This window comes from Eupeodes corollae, chromosome 1 (assembly GCF_945859685.1).
Source record: "Eupeodes corollae chromosome 1, idEupCoro1.1, whole genome shotgun sequence".
NCBI classification, from domain to species: Eukaryota; Metazoa; Arthropoda; class Insecta; order Diptera; family Syrphidae; genus Eupeodes; species Eupeodes corollae.
The window spans coordinates 220,118,921-220,142,563 of record NC_079147.1 but is presented as its reverse complement, the minus strand read 5'-3'; the positions used below and the strand labels follow the sequence as shown (position 1 = coordinate 220,142,563).

Genomic DNA, 23,643 nt, shown 5'->3' with positions numbered 1-23,643 from the left:
TATGCAATACATATATTTATTTTTAATTATGTACCATCAAAGAAAAAGTCAAAAGTTGGGGTAAAATTATAGTTTGAACATGCAATTTAAAAACATAATTGTTATGGCAGGTAGAAGGGAAAAAAATATTTATAGTTGTATACATTTCCATTGTAATATTTGAGAAAAAAATCTGACAATGTGTAATTACAATAATTGTAAAGCAATTAAACACAATCAGTGTGGATATGTAAAGATTAATTGACTTTTTAATAGTTGCAGGTAACTTTTTTCTTCTTAAATGACATTTTTGTATGTTCACTGTAACTTTTGTGCAATAGTTTTGTATACATTGGTGGAAAAATAATTAGAAACAATGAAAAGAATAAACATATGTATGATGCTTTGCTCCAAGAAGATGGTATATGGAGCAATTAAAGTCTATACGGAGACATGCAGCATTAGAACTCTCAAAAGGAAAAAAACGTGCAAGAAAAACAACTGCAAAGGAGGACAAACTTATTTCCAGACTTTGTAAGGCCAGTCCAAGAAAAAAAAAATAAGAAAACATCTAGAAATTAATATTCTATAAAAAAAAGTTCATGTTAAAACAAATTGCAGCTTTGACATAAAATAAAAAACTTCAAGAAGAGGGTTTGTTCGTAGACTACTACATTAAGATGTTGTGTTGAAGCGAGCTTGAAGCTCGCCTCAATTGTTTATATACCTGAATCCAGTTAATATGAGCTTGATTCCGATGGGGGATCGGGGTCGAGTAAAAATTTGTGAAGAAAAACGTGTGTGATGGTGCTGAACTATTCAGTTCTTCATTGTTTAACACGAATCAAGCACTTGCACTTCATAAGAAACATACAAAGAAACACCATAAACATTTTAGAAAGTGCTGTCAAACTTAATCATTTTATTGTCGGTGGAAACACCAAAAAGATGTATTTAATCTAAACTGAGATAAATATTTGGTGGAAACATAGCAAAACATAAATATCTTTTCTATTGTTTTCTCTTGCAAAATAAGCCCAGTTAAGACATTTTCATTAACAAAACTAAATAATATCAACAGTAACAGTTTGATTGTTTCCCCAATGGAAAAAACATGATTGCAAATACACAACTACTTAACGAACACAGCCATCGAGATACAAATGCAAAATCAATCGTACCAACATTTGAGAACGAAATCACATAAGATCCAATCCAGACTCGTCTTAATGTCAAAAACCCATACGTAGTAAGATTTTACTTTAACTTTTATCGGTGTTATTCATACTGCGGATATTGTTCTTGTTATTCGTGTAAAATCCTACTATACTATTGATAGATTTTCAACTAAACACGGGTATTGGTGGAATCGCAAAAATCTTTTTAATTGGATGAAAGGACCTAAAAATAGGATATCTGGCAAATAATTAAAGACGGCCTTGTTAGCTCTATAATGTTCTTGGAACCTAAGAATTAAGTTTTTGTAGTGAAACTAGAAGAAAACAAATTTAAAATATACCTTTGTGAGTTTAAAAATACTTAGAACCATTGAGACAACACCAAAGGGTTTGAGCTATCCTTCCTCAAGAATCTTCTAAAGGCCCTTAGCTTTGATGTTTTTCTAAGAAATCGTCAAACAAAATTCTTGCTTTATGCACAATAGTCAATTTAAAAGTGCTTATTTTCCTTTACTGAACGTTTTGTATACATTAATATCATGTCAAAAATATTGTATGACATCTTTTTCGAACATACACAATTTTCATTCCCAAATTTGAAGGGAAAAAAGTCTTCAGAAAATAGAATTGTTTTAGAATTGGACTCGTAGACTTAAAACTTTTTTTTTTCATCTTACACAAAATCTTGTTATTAGCTCCCCATAGGAAGTTATTGTAATCGGTCCTAATTGTGAATTAAAAATTTTGACATTTCTCCACGTTTCAAGGTCGTTATCATCGAAATTAAAGATTTTTAGAGAGATGTCAGCGCGTGCGTGTGTACGTACGTTCGTACCAGTAGAGATATCGACTTCGAATACATTTTGTTGTGCAGATAATAACGCAGAAAGATGCAGAAAGGGCTCCCAAAAAAATCGAGTGAGTGTTTTTTTTACCAAAGGAATTTAATAAAAAGGTGAAAATGTTTTGTTCAGAGAAACTAGTAATTTTTTTAAGTGTGTTTTTGCACAAGGTCCCCATACTGGGCATGCATAAACAATAACAGCTTGGAAAATTACTTGAACTTACTCAGCGGTGATTTCCTGTGTTTTTTAAGCATTGCTATTTCACAGTTCCATATTTAATAATGGATCTAATACTGCCCCTTGAGGTACCCCCCCTGTTATATTTTTAACGGAAGAGTGTATTCTATTTAAATTAACTTGAAATTGCCTGTTTCTAAGGAAGCTTTGTATTAGTTTTATTAAATATAAAGGACAACCGAATAATCCTTAATAATGCCTTTTCAACATCCAAAAAGACAAGACCCGTTGATTCTTTTGCATTCATTTTGTCTTTAACATGTTTGCAAATTCTAAGAACTTAATGTGTCGTACTATGACCTTTCCTGAATCCAAACTGTTGGTTTGGCACAACATTGGAAGACTCGAGAAAATCAAGAAGTTCAATTTTAATAATTTTGTCTAGTATTTTACTAAAACTATTAAGTAGGCTTATTGATCGATAACTATTAGGTATGTTTGGTGGTTTTCCTGCCTTGAGGATGGGTATGATTTTCGCAGTTTTCCATTTGCCTGGAAAGTATTTTATCTTTAGACAAGCGGTAACATATAAAAGATACACCAATTATTGGTAGCTCCTTAAAGTAGGAATTTTTCAGAGTATCTACTCCTGGTGCTTTATTGTTCCGCATACCATGTATTATTCCTTTAATATCATCGTTTGTGACAAAAACATCTACTGGCCAATGTTCATCATTACTGTGAATAAAGTTAATTGACCCACTAGCTAGGTCGTTAACTAAGCTGGTTTCAGTTACTAACGGATTAAGGAACTACTTATACTTTCTATATCAGATATTGCATTTCTAAAACGTTGATTCATTGTTGTTCTAAATCTAAGCTAATTTGCTTTTTTAAAATCTAAGTATTGCACATCTTTAATTTTACCATTAAGAATAATATCACAGTTTATTGGGATATGATCTGGATTCAGAGCGTTGCGATTTTTTGTATAAATCAAAAAAAAATTTGTCACCTCGAATATTTTAAGAACAAAAAATTTTGAGAAAAATCAAATACAGTTTTTTTTTATAAAAAATTGAAAACCTAAACAAAAAATTGTTAAAAATTGATTTTCGACTCAAATATCTTTTTAAAATTTTTAGATATTGGCTTCAAAGTAATTTTATTTTATAAAAAATATTGTTTTTAAAATTCGGTAAAATTTTGAAGAAAAAAAGTCGAATTGACAGTTTTTTTTTACAAAAAATAAAAGCCTGTCAGTGTGAATAATAAAACAAATTTTGTCCTCCCCTAATTTAGACAAGTATTTCATGTTTGTTGTTTAATTAGCTATCATCTGTAGTTGCATTATTGTGATGTCTTTTGTTATAATATATTTATATGACGATGCATCTGTTTTAAATAATGATAGTTGGTCAATTAGTCTTTTTTTTCTTGTTCTTATTTATTCTAGTTCTAAATATTAACAAATTAACATTATCACACACGGCTTAGATAAAAGGATCTTTATTGTGATAGAAGATAAGAAATCCTCTTAAAAGATAATAGCAGTTTTGACATAAGAAACAAGACAGTGTAGTCTCCAATAAAACAAAATACTTCGCCAACTCTTCTTATTAAAAAATCTCATCTATTAAATTTCAAAATTGACTTAATACAACAGATAAACGAGAATTTTATGTAAATTAAACAATAGAAGATTTCTTCTATAGTTAAAATAGCAAATATACGCTTACCTTTTTATTTCTTCGCAAATAGTATGTTTGTGCGCCATAAGTTACTTGTTGTCAAATGATACCTATATAAAGACTTTTGTTTTATCACTTTAGTGCCTTATTTTTTAAATTTCAAAACAAAACAAAAACATCACTGCACTGCACCTATCAACCGTTTCACGGCTCAACTAGAGCGAAACTAGAACAAATCTAATTTGAAAGTAATTTCATCAAGTTCAGATCAGACTCTCACAACACAAAACTAATTATATTACAATTAAACATATGTTCTCGTTTTGTACTTTTATTTATTTAAACAAAAAAGAAAATATAACAAATGAAAGATCAAATGTTATTCCCATCCCGACGGAGAGCAAAAGCAAGAGAAATACGTTATTTTTATGCACAATTATTGAAGACACCTTACGGTAGGTAGGTGTGTAGATATAGATTTTTATTGATTCAATTTATTGCCAGAACTTAAACAATATACTTATAAAAATCATTTCGGAGCGAGAATCATCATCATCCGAGTGGAATGATGACTACGAGTGTAATACTTTTCCGAATGACCTAAACCAACTGAACTAGCACACCAATAGAATGCATCATTTATCAGAATAGCTATGTAGGAGTAGGATTAGAGTCTCATTAGGAGAACAAGATCATGATTACGTTACGTGACGTGTATAAAACAGAATACGATGCTTATTGTTTATATTTCTCTCTCGTCGTCGCAACGTCAAACTGTGTAAATATACGCTCGCGCTCGAGTATCTTAATTTTTGAATTAAATGAGTAAATTACGGTTTTGGGTGCTGTGCCTAGTTAACTTATAATCAGCAGAGGGTGTTTAGTAAAATAAACTAAACAGTTTTTTTGGTAAAATATGGATTATATTCAAACGTGGTAATATGCACAGGGTGTCCCGTAGTCACCGTTCAATTTATAGTCAAAAAACTTATGAGTAAATTTACTCGTTTTTGGATTGTTAAATTGTAATTTTTTTCTCAAACAAAAGGCTTGAAGTGAAAATACTACTTCATGACTTTTTCGATGAGAAAGACTTATGTACAGAAATGGACATTAAAATAGACACAGACAGCCCTATTACGGTTGTCAATTATCAATACGCTATAGTTGACATTTTTCAATGAAATTGATTAATTGGTATTATCGTTGTCAGCAATCAAAATTTTTGATAAACTGTGAACGCTCTTCAGAAATTAGATCTATTGTGAATGATTCAAATTGACAGTCTTGGTATTATGGTTGTCAAAATATTTGTTAATTATCAAATTTTCAGTCAATCACAAATTACTTGTTGATAAAATATTTTACGGATCGCGAAAGCCAAAAGCATGTCTACTATTGAACTATTTTTCGGTGAAAATGAAATTGAAGAAGAAAATACTTTGGAGCAAGCAAAGATTCGAAGGAAACTACGCGATGCTTCAAATCCGATGGATTTTTAGATATCAACGACAAGTTAAAACCAACGAAAAGACAACAATCCATCCCAAACATACTAAAATTTGCAGCTGTCTTAGGATTCCTTGCGCAAGGAAGCTACCAGTTGTAATTATTGGTCCCAATAAAGATCTTAGACATGTATACTACAACAGGAAAGGATTCTATAGGATCAATACTATGCTTGTAAGTTTTCCTTCATTTCAGTAGGTATTTTACTAACTTCCAGTTCTGTTTTAAAGGTGTGTGACCACTTAAGGCCCAACTATAATAGGCATAAGCTAGCATATGCGCGCATAAGTAAACGTGCGAATACAAAGAATCTCAATACGAGTGAACATAATGGAGTCTGGCTCCGTTTCGTTAAATTTTTCTCAGTTTCGTTAACTTAAGCACACTTAAGCGAGAGCGATCCCAGTCGCTCGCCGCATAAGTAAAATATGACATGTAGATACGTGAGCGAAATTGCATTATGGCTATGCAGTAATTTCGCAAACTTAAGTGAAATTTCGTTGGGTTTTTGACATAAGCTTATGTTTACTTATGCCTATTATAGTTGGGCCTTAAGTCGTGTAGAAAACAGCCAGATCAGAAGTGGTGAAATACTTCTTGCATCGCCTAAGGAAACCCAAGCACCTTGCGGCATTTTTGGAGACATCGCGTATCAGATCATTCCACAAAAGGTGGTTGGTGACACATATACCGAGAATATCGAGATGTTCAGTCATTCATTCATTGACGCAAGTGCCATCTCGCTACAAGACATCATTGGGTTTTCGAAGCCTTAAATTCCACGTGGTTTTGTAATCCCCATTGAAAAAAGCTGTTTAGGTCGGAATTAAATGAGCTTATCATATTTTGTCGTTGCAGTTCAACATCCGAAGAAGAGGGATGTTAGTCTGAAAACGAATATGAAAAGCTAAGAGTAATATCGTCAGCGAAACAATGTATTGGATTAGATGTTGTAGACTGGAGATCATTAATAAAAATGAGAAAGAGTGTTGGAGATAGAACAGAGCCATGAGGCACACCAGCATTTATTTTGTGGATTTCAGACTTGAAATTGACTTGACTTGACCGAAAGGTAATTTCTAATCCAATAAAGCAGCGGTTAATAGAAACCGAAAGCATGCATTTTCGATAAGAGAGCCTGATGCCAAATGCTTTTAAAACATCAAGTGCAATAATTTTACTATCTCCAAAACAATGAAAAGATTTGCTCCACTGTTCGGTGAGATGAACCATGAGATCACCAGTGGACCTATTCCTACGAAAGCCGTATTGCCGGTCAATAAAAAGCTTTCGATCTTCAAGATATTTCTTGAGCTGATAATTAATCAGCGTTTCCATGAAATTGCAAAGAAGGAACGTAAGTGCAATCGGTTCGCCTTTTTTGGGAATAGGCTGGATCAAAAATATTAGTTTTTAATATTTTTACTATTATAAGACTTTTACTTTTAGGAAGTAAATTTAAATTATTTTAATAATATTACAATTAATTCTTAGAAAAACATGGGTCGCGGTAGGCATTGTTCCCTAGAAGAGAAAGCTGTCATTTTAGTTCTACGAAGTGCGGGAAAATCTTTGAGGGAAATAGCCAGAATAATGAGCAGATCTCTCAAGTTGATTGCAAAAGCAGTTTGACCGCTGAGAACCAAAAAACAGAGAGAAAAACCAAGAAAATCCTTACAAGTCTTCCAGGGAAATAAAAAAGAAACTACAGCTTTGAATAACTTCCAGAACTGTTCGTAGAATACTTTTTGAAGCTGGGAGCGTATCGGAATCCCGCTTTTTAAACTCCCGTTTTTAAAAAATCCTAAAAAAGAAGTTTTGAAATCCCGTCTTTTAAAATACAGCTTATTTGAAATCCCGATCAATTACAATTCCGCTTTTAAATATCCCGTAAGATTCTGACAGTCCCGTTTTTTTTACAAAATACGTGTATTAAATTAAATTACAATAAGAGTCAAAGGTTTGAATGTTAAATTGCTTGACTAAAATATAATAATATCGTAATTTGTTTGATATTATCTGTACATAAACATTAATTTTTGTTTACAATATTAACTCTTTCACAAACAATATGCATTATACAGCGATTCTACCTGTCAATAAATCGCGTGATTTTCTAAAATTAAACAACTAGTTTTAATTGCAAAATCGGAATAATAAAAAAACGGGATTATAAAAAACGCGATTATTATAAATGGGATTACAAAAAGCGGGATTATAAAAATTCGGTTTTTAAAAAGCAGGATTATAAAAAACACGGTTTTAAAATTGCGATTTTAAGAAACAGGGAATATAAAAACCGGAATATTGAACCCAACCCGTTAAACCTAACTTGCTCAAAAGGATCCCAAGAATGGTGCCTTTTTTAAGGAAAACTAAATAAAATAAAGCGGTTTAAATTCGCCCACGATCATTTTGACCCTTAGCACGCATCCAAATCTGCTCAAAAGTATTTTTTCAGGACCAAAAAATCAGCGTAATGGAGTGGCCATCCTAATTGCCTGGGGAAGTTTAAAATGCGCGGTTGGGAAACATTTAACAAAAAATAAAATCGAACCGTGGATGATCGCTCAGCAGGAGTGGTATAATATTTCAATTGACAGATGCCGCTGATTATTTGACTCAATGTCCAATAGATGTCACACATGTCAATTAAAGCTAAGGGCCAGGCTACCAGATATTAAAATAATTTTTAAATCCAGAATAGCTTTGCATTTAATTTAATTTGTTTAAATCTTTGTATCTATTTTTAATGTCCAAGATCTTTGTTCTTTTTTTTACATTTATGAATTTAAAATAATTTAACTACAAACAAATATTTGAACGAAGAAACTTGGAAAAAAATCTGTTTGAGTCAATAAAAAATTGAATTTTTAAAACTCTGTTTGGTGTTTCTATTTTAATGTCCATACCTGTTTTTTATGTACAAAAAAAAATTTGTGGTAAAATATCTTTTATCAGTAAATATTCATCAACAAACTGACGTTTAATTTCACCACTGTGGTGCTGAAATGGGACACTTATTGTCAATAAAGCTATCCTACGAATTTTTATCTATCTTCAAAAATAACAACTGGAAAAAATGTCGAAATTATAGTTAGGGGTTTATATTTTGTGGAAAATAAGATCCTTGGAAATCTGCCCGTTATTAAAATAGGAAAAATTAGAGTTTAATAGAAAATCGTATTTCCGATATTTTTCATTGTACTCATAGTATTTTAAAAATGAATACAAAAATTAAAGACAAACAACTTTCTTTAGTAGCTTCGTTCAGATTTTGTTTATAAATAAATATACTCTATTTACTGACGTTCATTTTTGACATTTTTGCTACTCCTAAAGATAAAAAAACGCTTTAGATATTCTTGGAAGCCGTGGCTGAAACACAAACACGCTTTAGCTTCGGCTTTGCTGACGTTTACGAGTTCAGCCATAGGAATTCAATGGATGCTGTCACAATGAAGCTTTGCTCTCGCGTTCCATTTGACAATCGGAGGAAATAACGTAATATTATGTAATGTGACTCCAAACCGAAGCTCTAGTTCAAATTTGCTGAACATTTGTTTTGTCTGACAGCTCAACAGCTGTAAAAAAGTCAACAAACAAAATACATTTGCTTTTGGAGTGATTCCCATTGGTTATTATAGGTTGTGTAAGCGATAAATTGAATTTTTTCGATTTCAAAACTCATATTTCTTTTTATTTTGAAAAAAAAAAATAACAGCCGCTAATGACAGAAGTGCAATTTTAGGAATGTTATATTGGAAGCATCATTCAAAGCAACCTAAAAACAGGCCAACGTAATGCATTGAAGCCGAACCTGAAGCGTGTTTGTGTTTCAGCCATAATGGAACTACCGAATAAAATGTATTTTAATTTGGTAAAATTTTAATAAAATTCTTTACCTCAACAGCCAAATGATTCAATTTCCAGAAAACACAAATATTTTATATGCGGATTATAATCTTGTAGTATGAATGCATTCACGTGAATAACACAATAGATAATGTGCTGTATTACCGACTTCAATACAGATTCACTTCAAATGAATAGCAGAATATTGATAACTGAAAATTATGAACAATTCGCGAGATGAACCACCATAAAGGACCATTCACATGAGAGCCACCAACAAATTGACGATGGCCCATTTCTTTTACAGTGCTTGTTTGTATTTGTCATTACAGACACAACAACGACTTCAATTAAGTTTGACAGTTCATTGCAATCAGATTGCAATTCGCAATTGTTTTCTAAAATGTATCTTATTTTGGCAATAAAATACAAATTTGTTTACCTTAAGATTAACTTAAACTATATTTCTTCCATTTTGTTTTCAATGTGAACAGAATTTAGATTTATAAATTGTTTAAAATCAAATTTATTTATGCATTCGCCGGTCACTGTTCGGTCTCATGTGAATAGTCCCTAAGGTTATTTGGCTTCAGCTAGCAATTAAATTATGTTAAAATTTTCATATGAAAAAATACACCGTATAAAATGAGCTATGACGATGCTTGCTATTTTAAATTTTACTACCTTTTGAATAGATTAACCTCAACAACATAGTTATTATCTAATCATTTTTAGCGCCACTTATACATAAAAACCATCGAAAACTATTTTATTTTATAAACAAAGACACACACGAGTTAGTTAGCAACAGTGTGCTTAATTAATATTTTAATAATAATATGATTTCTATATTTCTATTATTATATTGTTTGGCCACTGACTACTAATAATGCGGTTATAATAAAGGTTTAATAAACTTTTCAAATTAATTATGAAAAGATACTTCACTAAGGGGCGGTTACACTAAAGCAGTCTTTTTAGAATGTTTATCACTCCATGTCAATCAAAATATAGGGTCCAACAAATTTTTTTTGAATGCTATAAAAACAACGAGTGTAGCTTCGGCTGTGTGGCACGTAGTGCCATCCTGTTGAAGCCAAATTTTTCCAATATCCTCCTCTTCAATTTTTGTGAAAAATAATTCTTTCAACATGGCCCAATAACGATCGCCATTTACTTTAACGGCCATTCTTTGTTCATTTTCGAAGAAAAATGGCCCAATTATGCTTCTGGACCAAAATCCGCACCAAACAGTGACTGGTTTTTGGTGTATCGGCTTTTCAATGCATGCGTGCGGGTTTTCTGTGCCCCTAGTGCGACAATTTTGCTTGTTTACATACCCGTCAAGATTAAAATAAGCTTCATCTGGGAAGATGAATTTTTGGCAAAATCGGCATCTTCTCTAATTCGATTGCAGGCAATATTTTCGAGCGTTTTTCAAGTGTAAACACAACCATATTCGTTCAGTGAAAGGATAAAACTTATTATCTGTCAAATATTTAATGACATAAGATAAGTGTTACCATTCACGAAATAAGCACTAGTTGAACAAAAACGTTAGATGGCGGACCATATATACTAAGATTTAAGTAACTAAATTATCAGCTTAGAATAATTGTGTAACGTGAAATTATAGAAGCCTTGTTTTTTTGGTAAGTTATCACTCAACAGAAATAAGTCAGTAGTTAGTAAAAATAATTTAGCGATGCTAGATTTCCGGATTGTGAAGACTTTTTTGTTATTTTTGCATTCATTTTAACCTAAAATTTTTAATACAAACAAATGGAAAACAAAGTTTCACCATCATTTTTCCAAATTGAATTATATTTTTAAATTCAAAGAACAGAATCAACTTTGAGTCGGTACTGATTTTAGTTGGTTTTAAAGCTTACACGGTCTATTGTTTCCATCAAATTTCAAGAATGATTTTGCATCAAATTTTAAGATTGATTCAGAATTTATATTTTTTATCCTTAAGTATAAATAAGTGTTGAAAATTTCATTTACTCGTTTTTACAAAACAATCAAACAAAATAAAAAAAAATCTCCAATGTGTGTTTCACAAACAATTCTATTTTTACAATTATAAGTGCATATACATATGATTGAACCAATATTCTTATCGCTTACGAAAAATTTAGCAAAAAAATATTCCAGAGAAAAACTAAACTTCTGAACACACCCCAACAAAAAAATCAAGAATTGACGTTTGAGTCAACATATGCATTGTTGACAACGCCATCCAGTGATATCAAACATAAAAATTAAATAAAAAGTGAAATCTATTAGTGAGTATAGCGTTCTATTAGTACTTGTATTTCTGTTGACAACTTGCAAGTATTTAAACTTATAATTTTGGTCTATGTACCATGCTTTAAATTTACAAAACATCAAGAATAGGCGTGTTTTATATTTGGCAAGAAAGTTAATTTCCCAAGTTATGTAGACACCTTAAACCATCTTGCACGTGAGATACGAACTGCGAATTGAAGATGTTTGCATATTTTGACTTTTCTTTCACATGAGCTTTATTCCTATTCGCAGACAGGGACGAATTGTCAATTTATAATTAACCTTTTCAACAAAGAAAACAAGAGTGGTATAATTTTGAGGTTTATTCGTTGCAGTGTGGATGGTATGTGGAACGCGAAAAGTGTTTGACAGTTCGTAGCAACCAAACTGCAATTCGTTACTACCAAATAGTTTTCATAAAATTGTCTTGTTTTAGAGATCAAAATGTAAATTTTGTTATCCTAACATAAGTGTCAATTCATTTCTTATAATTTAAATGTGTTTTTGTTTGAAATTGACTTTTTGAAATGTATAAAATTACTTTTGCTCGTCCATTCGTTTATTCGTTATTCCCATGTGCAAGGCCCTTTAAAATGAACTCAAATGGCTTAATATCCAAACAAATACATTTGTCAAAAGTAAACAATCTGTAAAAGAAAACATTCTAAACTTACCTCTTAACCGCCATCTTATTTCCTCGAAAACTGCTACCTTTCGATGTCCGCGACTCATCTTCTTCCTCTTGCAAATCGCCCAGGTGACTGCGAGTTCTAACATTACCTCCATTCACTTCGACAACTTCAAAATCACTCTCACAATTAGTTCTCTCACTGCCACCACTTGAAGACGAACTCATTACACTTCCCACACCACTATAGACCACCGAGGACGACGACGTTGGTGGTTTTTTTCTAAAACTCCTTCGAATGCTCTGAAAGCTTTGTTTCAAAAAAGACTCACGTTTGACATTTCCCGTTGATGGCAGTGATTTTGGGCGCACTTGTTTTTCACTATTATTACCAACACTCTTTCTTCTCAACAACAACGAATCGTCATAATTCAAATCCGCTCCCGTTGCCGTTTCCGTTTCGCTTATACCCGGTTTCGATATCATTTTTGACAACTCGGTGAGATTTGACACGTCACTATTTTGCTGATTCTTACACTTCGATGTTTTATCAATGAAACTATAGGATTTTATAAAAAACAAATTGCTCTTATTCTTAACCAGATCTAATTCACTTTTGCACTTTTTGATCAGAGTTTCCTCCGTACTCGTAGTCGTTTTCGCACCCGCAGCACCACCCGGTTCAATTTCAATTTCGTTAGGAGCACTTTTAACCGACGACGACCGTGGACTATTGTCATGATTAGTTGTTGACATTTTTAATCCACCATTGTTGACAATTATATTGGACGATAATAAATAAGTGTCTATTTAAAATTTAGATTTAGTGGCTTTTTTTTAATTCCATTAACAGATATAAATTCCCATGAGTGCTTCTCCTTCTATAATAAATTAGCTTGGTGTGGTTCTGGCCGAATTTGTTTTCGAAATGCTCGTGTGTCGTCCGTCGATCGATTCGTGTTGTTAACTGAATTTATCTTGGCGCTTTTCTCGTTCACATTTCGTTTATAAATTGTATTACGTAATTTGTCAGGCGAAAAATAATATATATTTATATTTTTATCTTCTCTCTTCATTTATTTCCGTATACAGCTTAGCTAAACTATTTAATTTATCCGTAATTATTATAAAATATCAAAATGCACAGTGCGCACATTAATTTAATATAATTTTGTATTTAAAAAAATGTATCACCCCGAAAAAAATGGACGCATGTAAATTAGAAGAAAATGTTTTTGTTTTGACGTTTGTTTGGTTTAAATTAGAACGCGGCGGACATCGTTTTTGAACAGAAGTTGAGGGAACTAAAGAAACTTTCGATTGGGTTTGTGAATGAAAGAATACCTGTGATTTATATAGCAGGTATATGCTAAACCGCATATCTTTCTTTTTATTATCAGTTCCTAAATTATTGTGTGAGTTATTGGTCTAATCTCGGTGTCTACATACGTTTGAATAAACTTTGCGTTTTTGCCAAAATTAAAACACCTGTGTTTTATGTTTGTTTTTGTTTGTTCAATATGATAACACAGGGTGTTATGTTTGAGAAATTAGTTTATGGTTTAGTAATTTATTTAAACATGAGAAATGTTGATAAACAAAAGTGGAAACAGACAGTTCAATAACTATACACCAGTTGTTTCATTTATTTAAAGATGAAGTGTCATACAATAAATAAAATAATGACAGTGAACAATAAAATAATTCCATGATTTTGACAATAACCGTGTTCTGTTGGAAAATTTATCTATAGTAGAATTTTACACGAATAACAAAAACAATATCCATAGTATGAATAACACCGATAAAAGTTAAAGCAGAATCTTACTATGGATGGGTTTTTGACATTTATACGAGTCTCGAATGGATCTTATGTGGTTTCGTTCTCAAATGTTGGTACGATTGATATTGCATTTGTATCTTGATGGCTCTGTTTTTTAAATAGTTGTGCATTTGGAATCATGTGTGTTTTCCATTGGGGAAAAATTCAATCTTTTACTGTTGATATTATTTAGTTTTGTTAGTGAAAATGGACTAACTGGGCTTATTTTGCAAGAGAAAACAATAGAAAAGATATTTATGTTTTGCTATGTTTCTACCGAAGGTTTATTTCAGTTTAGATTAAAAAAAATCTTTTTGGTGTTTCAACCGCACAGAAGATTTAAAAATGATTACGTTTGACAGCACTTTCTAAAATGCAAATAGTGTGTCGATGTTTTCTATGTGTGAATTGCAAGTGAGATAGTTTGATTCGTGTTAAACAATGAAGAACTGATTAGTTCAGCACCATATAAGAATACCTACTCTATGTCTATTTTTTTGTAATCAAAACAAAACTATATTTTTATACACAAAAATGTCAATAAACAGATCATAACGGATTATCTGTAAAAGCAACTCCTTCATACAGGGTTTTCTTCACAAATTTGTACTCGACTTCGATCCCCGACCGGAATCGAGGCGAATCAAGCTCATTTCAACTCGATTAAGGGATATAAAGAATTAAACACCACATGCTAATGTAGTAGTCTACGAACAAACCCCCCTTTGAAGCAATTGTTAAATGAACTTTTTTTTATATAGAATCTCAATTTCCAGATGTTTTCTTAACATTTCACCTTAAAAATTTGTTCATTTTATTAGTTTTAGTTAGTGTTTTTGCTACGTTAATATTAACTTTTGATTTTCACAAAACTTTCTTCTATTTGTGTGTGTTTTTATTATTATTCTGACATATTTTCATTCAGTTGTACCAATTTTTAAATACAAAAATCTGGCTACTGCGGATCGTTTTGTTGGCAATTTCTCACTGGAATTCCAAAAAAACGCACTTAATAAATGAATAAATGCTCTCAATCAGTATAATCTAAGCCCTATTTGATTTAAGTTCTTTTACTGTCCATTTAACGATCTTTTACTTCTCAATTTACGGATGATTGATGAAAAATGTCGGGTTTTCTAATAGGGACTTGACAACTTTGAATTTTAATCTGTGAAGGCATCCTTTCACTTATCATAGAACTGTCATTGTAAATTGTAAAGTGAAATCAACATTTTGATCATAATATAGTTCACGATCGACAACGTCTACAAACATTTTCTACAGTTCAAACCATCCAAGTCAATCAAATTAACGGAATTAAAGCCGATGAAAAAAGTTAAGCACCGCACGCATTCTCCGATTGAGCAAGTTGTCAATTCGTTATTGGAAAACCATGTATAATAAAAGCTGATCGTATTGATTTTGACAGTTCAGTGCTTAAGCTAGATTAAAAAAACATTTGTAAAAACGATCGATGTGCACAAGTTCTAGTCATAGCTTCAAGCTCGTAGAATCAATAAGGTTGAACAGGATCACCCAAAATCCAGAATAGTTCAAAATAACTTTTGATTTAAAAATATCCAACAAAAAATTCTTAGTTTGTAACTTTTTGTGAGACTTCACCGCCTCAATGTTTTGGCATTCTTGATTTTGAAATGAAATTAGGAATACATAACCGTACGAGTTTATCTGCTTCAAAAGTTGAAAGATTCTTACTCGTTTAAAAACTATTGGTACAAAATTCCTTTGTATTAATTAAAAATGTTAACAAATAAGGATAATAAAAATATAAATAGTCACAATTTAAAAACTGTAATATTAACATTTTTTTAAATTTTTAGCTATATAACGACGATACAAATATTTTCTTATTATCAAACACCCTTTAGAAGTATGTATGTATCAAACATAAAATAAAGAATCCATTAATCAATATTTTCAAATTGCATTTCATGTGACAGTGATTTTCATTTTAATGCGTCCGCCACCCTCTATGAACCTTGTACATTGATGGTACCGCTTGCTAAATTTAAAGATAATGTTTTTTTTCGACTAATGTGCAAATACGTTTTCCCAGAAGTTGCTAAGTTGGTCTATAGGAACCAGGACAATCAATGACTTTCAAATCTAAACCATTCGTTAGTATAAATGACAGGAATAGAAAATCTAAGAAGGGATACACTTAGGGGCCAGTTATAGCTATCATTGAAATCAATCCGGACATTTTTTATGGATATTTGACTTAGTTTCCCTTTGATTTGAAATGCAAATTATGTACTGATCGATGGGAAATCACTTAAAGAATTTTGTTTCCATGTACCGGATAGAAATTCATTTTTCTAAACATTCCTTTATGTTGAACATTATTTGTATTCCAATTTAACACAATTGTAATGACAGATTTCTGACAGTATACATTTTTCAGCGGATTTTAAACAGGATTTTTTTTACTGAGAGACATTTTTAATGATCGCTTTAACCGACCTGCCAAAAAAATCCAATAATTGCTTTCAATGATAGTTATATTTGACCCCTCAAGGCCTAGCGAAACATTACGCTTTGGCCCGTAGCATTCCCTGTCTTCTATAGATGTTATTTAAATAGAATGCGATCAAGGCAAGTGATTAAAAATAAAACGCGACAGTCAAATTGACATTTTAAACTCATTTAAAGAACATCTAAAACGGAAAGAAATAAAAACAAAGTAATTTAAGTTAAGTTTAATAAACTGTTCACGAATAATTTAAATTCTTCACAAACAATTAAATTCTTCCTAACTTTTGCTGCTGACGAAGGACATTGAAATTCGCTTGCTATATTATTTTTTGTGGCAAAAAATTACAAATGCGAAGAAAAATAGAGTTGTCTTGACTTTTAGAACTGGGTTAATAGAAAGCTGAAAGCTGACTGTGTTCTGTTTGACGTATCAGAACGCGTTCTGACCGTTCATCCAATATTTTTGACAGACCTTTAGGGAATTATTTGATTTAATAAATAAATCGGGTGTCGCAACAGTCCGTTTGAGAACTAGGGCTCAGTGACTGACAACTCCCGACCATTCCTGTGTGCGAGTACTGTTGTCAGGAATGGAAGGGACTTACAGTTTTAAGCCAAATCGGAACGGCAAATTTGAGAAAGCACTTTTCATGACAAGAATTACTCTTGGAGAATTTGTCAATTCCTCGCAAGAGCCAGTAAAACATTAGATGGCATAGGCAGGGATCGAACCCAAGACCTCTGGCATGACAGTGCAACGCATTTTTGGATTTGTCATATCTTATAAGTAGTACCCGTAGCATGATGGTTAGTGCGTTGGACTGTCATGCCAGAGGTCTTGAGTTCGATCCCTGCCTATGCCATCTAAAGTCTTTTAACGGGTACTGCCTCTTGCGAGGAATTGACAAATTCTCCAAGAGTAACTCTTGTCATGAAAAAGTGCTTTCTCAAATTAGCCGTTCGGATTCGGCATATAAACTGTAGGTCCCCTCCATTCCTGACAACATTACTCGCACACAGGGATGGTTGAGAGTTGTAAGTCACTAGGCCCTGGTTCTCAAAGGACTGTTGCGCCACCCAATTTATTTATTTATTTATATCTTATTAGTAAATCAGTAAGTTATAGCTATCATTGAAATCGATCCGGACAAATTTTTGAATCGATATTTGATGGTGTTTCCCTTTGATTAGAAATGCAAATCACTTAAAAATTTTTTTTTTGAGGAAAAAAAGTGTTATTGCACATTAATTTTTCTCTAAAAATTTTTGTTTTCTATTTTTTGGACGGAAATTCATTTTCCTGAACAGCTGATGAATTTTATGTTCAAAAGTGAAACCAATCGTTCGACTGATTTGTGTTCCAATTTCACACAATTCCAATGACAGATTCCTGTCAATAAAAGTTCTGTTTGACGTATCAAAACGCGTTCTGACCGTTCGTTCAACATTTTTGACAGACCTTTGGGGTATTATTTGATTTGTCATATCTTATTAGTAAATCACTCTTAAAATAGGTATGATAGCGTGCAAAAATAATAGTATTTCTTTACATCTATTATTTGAAGACTTAAACACCTTAATTTCTTTAAGTATTTTTTCAAAAAGATTAGAATAAGAACCATTTATTACTCATTGAGCTAATAAACTAAAAACACTACATGTTCTTCTATCTTTTTTTATTGGAACTACATTTATTGCACCAGTGCATTTAGTGCAAATTTATTTAAAAACTAGGTCTTGCTCTCGAAGATGTTTGTGTCATGATGATTGTCTCATTCAATTACTTAATATTTTATTAAATCATTTAACTCATTCAATGAACTCATGTATTAATATAGGAAAATATAACAAAGTTCACATTTAGATCAAACGTACCCAACTGCACTCAGAAACATTATCGAATTCCTATGATATTTGAATTTAACTTAATCTTAACTAAGAAAAAACTATAACGTTTTTAAATACAGGTAGTTTTATGGTGATAGGAATACAATTGACTATTTTGTGTTTCTAATAGCTCAAAAACGACTTCTTGTAAACATGAGTCAAACACTGAACACGAGGTTCGTCATACAAATCTTTAGTCCCCTTTTACACTATGAAAATCAATTTTCATCGGGACGGGAAAAGAAGTGAATAAACTCTACCAATTTCGATTTCTCTATCTAAAATGTCTCTATTTGTCCATTTTCCAAAAAAGAAATTTGAAAATGTTAACGCCTCATCAAGTATGATGGATGAAAATCAGAATATTTTGATATTTTACGTATTTTACAACATATTCGAGGGGCATTTAAAATAAATTAAGTTTTCTTGGAGAAAAATCAAGGAAGCTTTTGTATCTTTTAAAATTTCATCGATATTTTGAATATCTGTCAAAATTTTAATGTTGACAGAATTTTCGACGAATGCACACCCCAATTGTTTCTATGCTGCTTCAAATATACATCATACATTGATTTAATAATAGGTCCGTTCGCGTACTTTCTACACTAAAATTCGTAAAAAGAGATATTTTAAAGAGTGGATGTAAAATTCTCTCACTAAAACATAACTACAAAAAAGTAAGCGAATGGGAAAACGACAAATTTTTTACACAATATTACTACGAGTATATTGTTGCTGTTCTTTGAAAATTTGGTTTTAAATTTTATAACTGATAGCAAAAGCAAGCAATTTATTTTTTTATTTGAATTTCTTTCAAATTTTGACAAAATTGACACTTTTCACTTATCAGCCCAAAGAAATTTCTTGGGCATTCGTATGTTGGGGAAATATTTTACTCTCTCTTGAGCGCTCTCTTTTACGAAAAACTACGAAATTTTTGAATACGCGAACAGGATTTTGTTAAATTTCGTATTTTTTCGTAAAATTGGACTGTTTCAGGAGGGTACGCGAACGTACCTAATGTGAACCTACCTAAAATAAACTAAAACTATAGATCAGAAATAAATATCAAGCTTATAATATTTTGTATTTGCTTTTTTTTGTCATTTATAATAAAGATCACTAAGAGGCTGGTTATAGCTATTAGATATTTTAGAACAACAGAACTCCATTTCGTTTTACTGATGTCATTCTAATTTTTTACAGTTCCGATGGCATCATACAAAAAATTACTGATGAAATCAACAGCAAAAATGGGGTGCATACTTTTACTTTTCAATATCATATATTATTAAATTTAGAAAAACAAATTTATTCGTCGCAAAAAAAAATTGTAGCTGACACGAACTGTCAAACTTTATTCGCCTTCCACATTATCCACACTCCTAACGAATAAAATATTCGCGCGTACTTAACCCAAGAAAATCATTCTTGTTTTTGTTTCGGTGTTGAATGGTGTTCGGCTGTGGTCAACTTCATGTGAAAAAAATGTCAAAATCGAGGAATATTCGTGCATTCGTTGGTCGTTGGTAGTGCTCATGTGTTGATCATTGATCTTGATGGTAAGTCTGACAGGTGGAATAGAAAGAAAACGAAACAATTTCAGTGGAACGATTAACTTAAAGACGTAAATTTACTAATTGCTATAAACGCTCATCAGTAAAAAGTTTCAGATTCCTAATGTTTTCAAATTTTATTGATGGATTTTACTGATAGCTATAACAGGCCCCAAATCCAACGACAAAGTTTTAGTGACTGTTATTGGAAATGTGTGAAATTACAAATCAGTGGAACGATTTGTTTCACTTTTGAATATATTAGTATCACCTGTTCAGGAAAATGATTTTCTGTCCGGAAAAAAGAAAAACACATTTTTAGCGAAAAATAACTACGCAATTCAACTTTTTTTTTCTCAAACAAAATGTGGGACCGATCAGTATTGTACATAATTTCGAAAATATCAAATTAAAACATTTTCCGGATTGATTTCAATGATAAAAATCCTGATTCGAATCAATCAATTCTTGGTTACAATAAAGCATTTGAGGTTAAAGTTGATTATTGACATATGGGAATACAAAGAAAATGAAACGCTTTTAGTCTTTGTTTATATACAAAGTTTTAGTAGAACAATTATGTTCCGAATTGTGAAATTAACAATCTGTTCATTAACAACGATTTCATTATTGAAATTTTAAAAATCCATTTTAAGAAAAGTCCTAGGTTGAATAATGAGTTTTGGTCAGTAAAAAATCTACAACTCACCAGATTAAAAAATTGGACTTTCTTCATTACTTTTTAATCTCAACACAATATTGTTAGTGATAAAAACCAATTATAGCTTGTAACTGGCCCCTAACTTGATCTCACTTGACAGTTACAAACAAAAAAAGACATGAGAAGTGAGGTAAACATATTTAAATGATTTAAGAATGTATTTTTTTAAAGAGCTCTAATCGAGTTTTGCATCGGTAAAATAATTAAATTTATTCTTGATTCAGATCTGTCAAAACACGAATTTCTGTTTTTGCAATCCATGGGGCACAATAAAGTGATTTGTTAAGATTTAAAATCAAATCTGCGCATCTGGGGCCTGATTATTGGATTTTCGGCGAATCGTTTTACTAGCTAGTTTGACATTTTTCAATCACTGCTTTCGCCTTTTAAAGAATTCGAAGGCGAATTAGAAATGTCATAATGTTTGTTGACGAGTTGAATTCCGACAGTTTTCTTTTTGGCGGATTCACAGACAAAATTGTAATTATATACAAATGTGAGTTTGCTTTATTTTAGTTTTCTTATAATTTATCCACAATCCACAATAAAACATTAAATTTTAAAATTCATTCAAGGAACGATAAGAACAAGCAAACAAATCGACATCAATTGTTGGCTCTCGTCGAGTTTAAGAAGAAAAATAAGGGCATTGCAATGGGAGCACTCGTCGGTCCTGAATATCGGGCTAAAATAAGTTTAATTAATATTAAATAATTAATATTGTTCATTGAAAAAATCACCTCAAATTTCACAAATTCAATCAAAACAAAACAAAAATTATGGAAAGCTGTCAAACCAAAAGTTTCAAATCACTGGAATATACATAGGAAGAACTATTTCGCTTCGCCGCAAATTTGTTAATAAGGATATACGACGGTTTAACACTAATACAAATAAAGTTGGAAGTTGGAGAGCTCTACTGCACTCGTTTCAACGTACACTAACTTACAATGCCAACAAAAGAAAAAAATTCCAATCGTGTTCCATGCGCCATGAAAAAAAATCAATTTTTTAAGGAAATCTAAATTCACCCATGAAAAACTCTATAATATGAACACCGCCTAAGCATACACAACAACCTACTGGTATACTAGGGTCGTTTGAAAAGTCCGTGCAAAGTCAGACAGATGGCACTACTGTTGCACATCGAGGTTATTTACAGTTAGTAGAATGTCTTGAAAGAATACACAACAAGTTTTAGCCAGGTCGGTCTATTGGTTTGTGTTTGACATTCGTTTGAATTGAGGAAGTCAAACAAATTAACGAAAAGAATTTCGTGTGTTGATTAAACATTAATTTATGAAAGCCAAAACTCCTCAGGAGACTAAACAGAAGGTTGATAAACATTATGGTGACTGCGCACCTTTAGTAGAACAGTTTACAAGTTCAGACGCTGAACGTTCTTGACGTCGTCGGCTGGAAAGGTTATGGTGACTGTCTTTGGGGATTCGCAAGGAATAATCTTCATCGACTATCTGGAAAATGGTAAAACCATTACAGGTGAATATTATTCATTGCTATTGGACCGTTTGAAAACCGAGCTGAAAGAGAAACGTCCACGACTGGCCCACAAAAAAGTTCTTTTCCATCACGACAACGCACCAGCTCATACCTCAGCAGTTGCGACCGCAACACTATTGGAATTAGGATTCCATATCGTGCCTCATCCCCCCTATTCTCCAGACTTGGCTCAATATGAAGAAATGGATGGCGTGAAAAAAATTCCATTGAAACGAGGAGGTGATTTCAGAAACCAATGGCTACTTTACAGACTTGGACAAATCCTATTATTCGGAAGCGATCAACAAACTTGAACAGCGTTGGACGAAGTGTATAAGCCTGAAAAGAGACTACATTGAAAAATAAAAAAGGTTTACCCAAACAAATTAAGCAGTTTTTATTTTCGCACGGACCTTTCGAACGACTCTCGTATGTAGTTAAGGATTAGTAAATGGAGCTTTGCACTGGGAGGACAACATGATTTAATTTTATTTCAATAAAACTTTGGTGGCCTAAATTCAAAATCTATGATTTTCTTGGACTTTCACACACTCTGAACCTAAAATTATAAACTAACTACACGAAAGCTAAGAAGTTCGCAAAGCAATCGTAATAATACTAGATACACTTAAGTTCAACAAACGTTTTCTTATTTGTTTTGTTTTTTTCTACACTTCCCACCTACTATATCATTCAAGATAAAGTTGTATTATTTATAATTTTATTTAATTACAACAATTATCAGTACGCGCGCCGCCGTACATACGTTTTACTAGTAAACAATATCTCTATCGTTTGCCCCATAATCAAACTACAAGTATTTTATCACTTTCGAAGTGCATATATCTAGACATGTACATATGCAGAAGATTGATAAGTCTCTGTTTAGTTGGAGACCTACGTTCACATATTCATATTTACTGTTTTTATTTTGCAGGAACATGATGTCAACAATCATAAACAACCTTCAGATTTATATCTCAGACTTTTATTTATACACCTCAATGTATCTAATTCACTTCATATCACACAGGTAGGTGGTACCTATAGGTACATATATGTAGGTAAGTAAATATTGCAAATTTAGCACACTTTTATTTTGCGTAGGTATAAATCACACTTTTTGAATAAATTATTCTTTTTCAAGTTCATTTTATCAGACTCAATGTAATGTTGTTCTCGGACAACTTTCGTTTTTTCATTTCACAAAAATTAAATAGAAAACAAAAACAGTATCGAACTTTGTTTAAAAAAAATCACCGTAAGATTGTCTTAAGAAAGTCTGGTATATAACTGAGATTGAATAAATAAATAAGTACACTCTATTGAAAGTGCTAAATACTAAAACTCTTACTCAAATTTCAAGTTCCAAAAATAATTCGAAGCTGTCTAGCAAGCTTCATTTTCAAATGTATGGTATATAAAATATTGTGAGCGTATAACTCTTATTAACTCGTTTAATGTCTGCGGCGGCGTTCGGCGTCTTTGCGACTAAACTGGAATCGGA

General features: G+C 31.9%; 1 protein-coding gene across 6 annotated transcripts in view; it reads right to left on the bottom strand.

Annotated features, from left to right (window-relative positions):
- LOC129942747 (uncharacterized) overlaps window positions 1-23,643 on the bottom strand; it is a 100,493-nt gene that overhangs the window by 61,467 nt on the left and 15,383 nt on the right. The window contains exons 1-2 of one of the 6 annotated variants that reach the window (XM_056051796.1): window positions 23,491-23,626; window positions 12,201-13,256 (exon numbers count right to left, since the gene is read on the bottom strand). The exons of 2 other annotated variants lie outside the window; for them this stretch is intronic. In XM_056051796.1, coding sequence (XP_055907771.1) covers window positions 12,201-12,910 — 710 coding nt within the window. In that variant the 5' untranslated portion in view covers window positions 12,911-13,256; window positions 23,491-23,626. Of the gene's footprint in view, window positions 1-3,918; window positions 4,454-12,200; window positions 13,257-23,490; window positions 23,627-23,643 lie in introns of those variants that run through there. 3 more of the 6 variants (XM_056051795.1, XM_056051794.1, XM_056051800.1) reach the window with 3 other exon arrangements.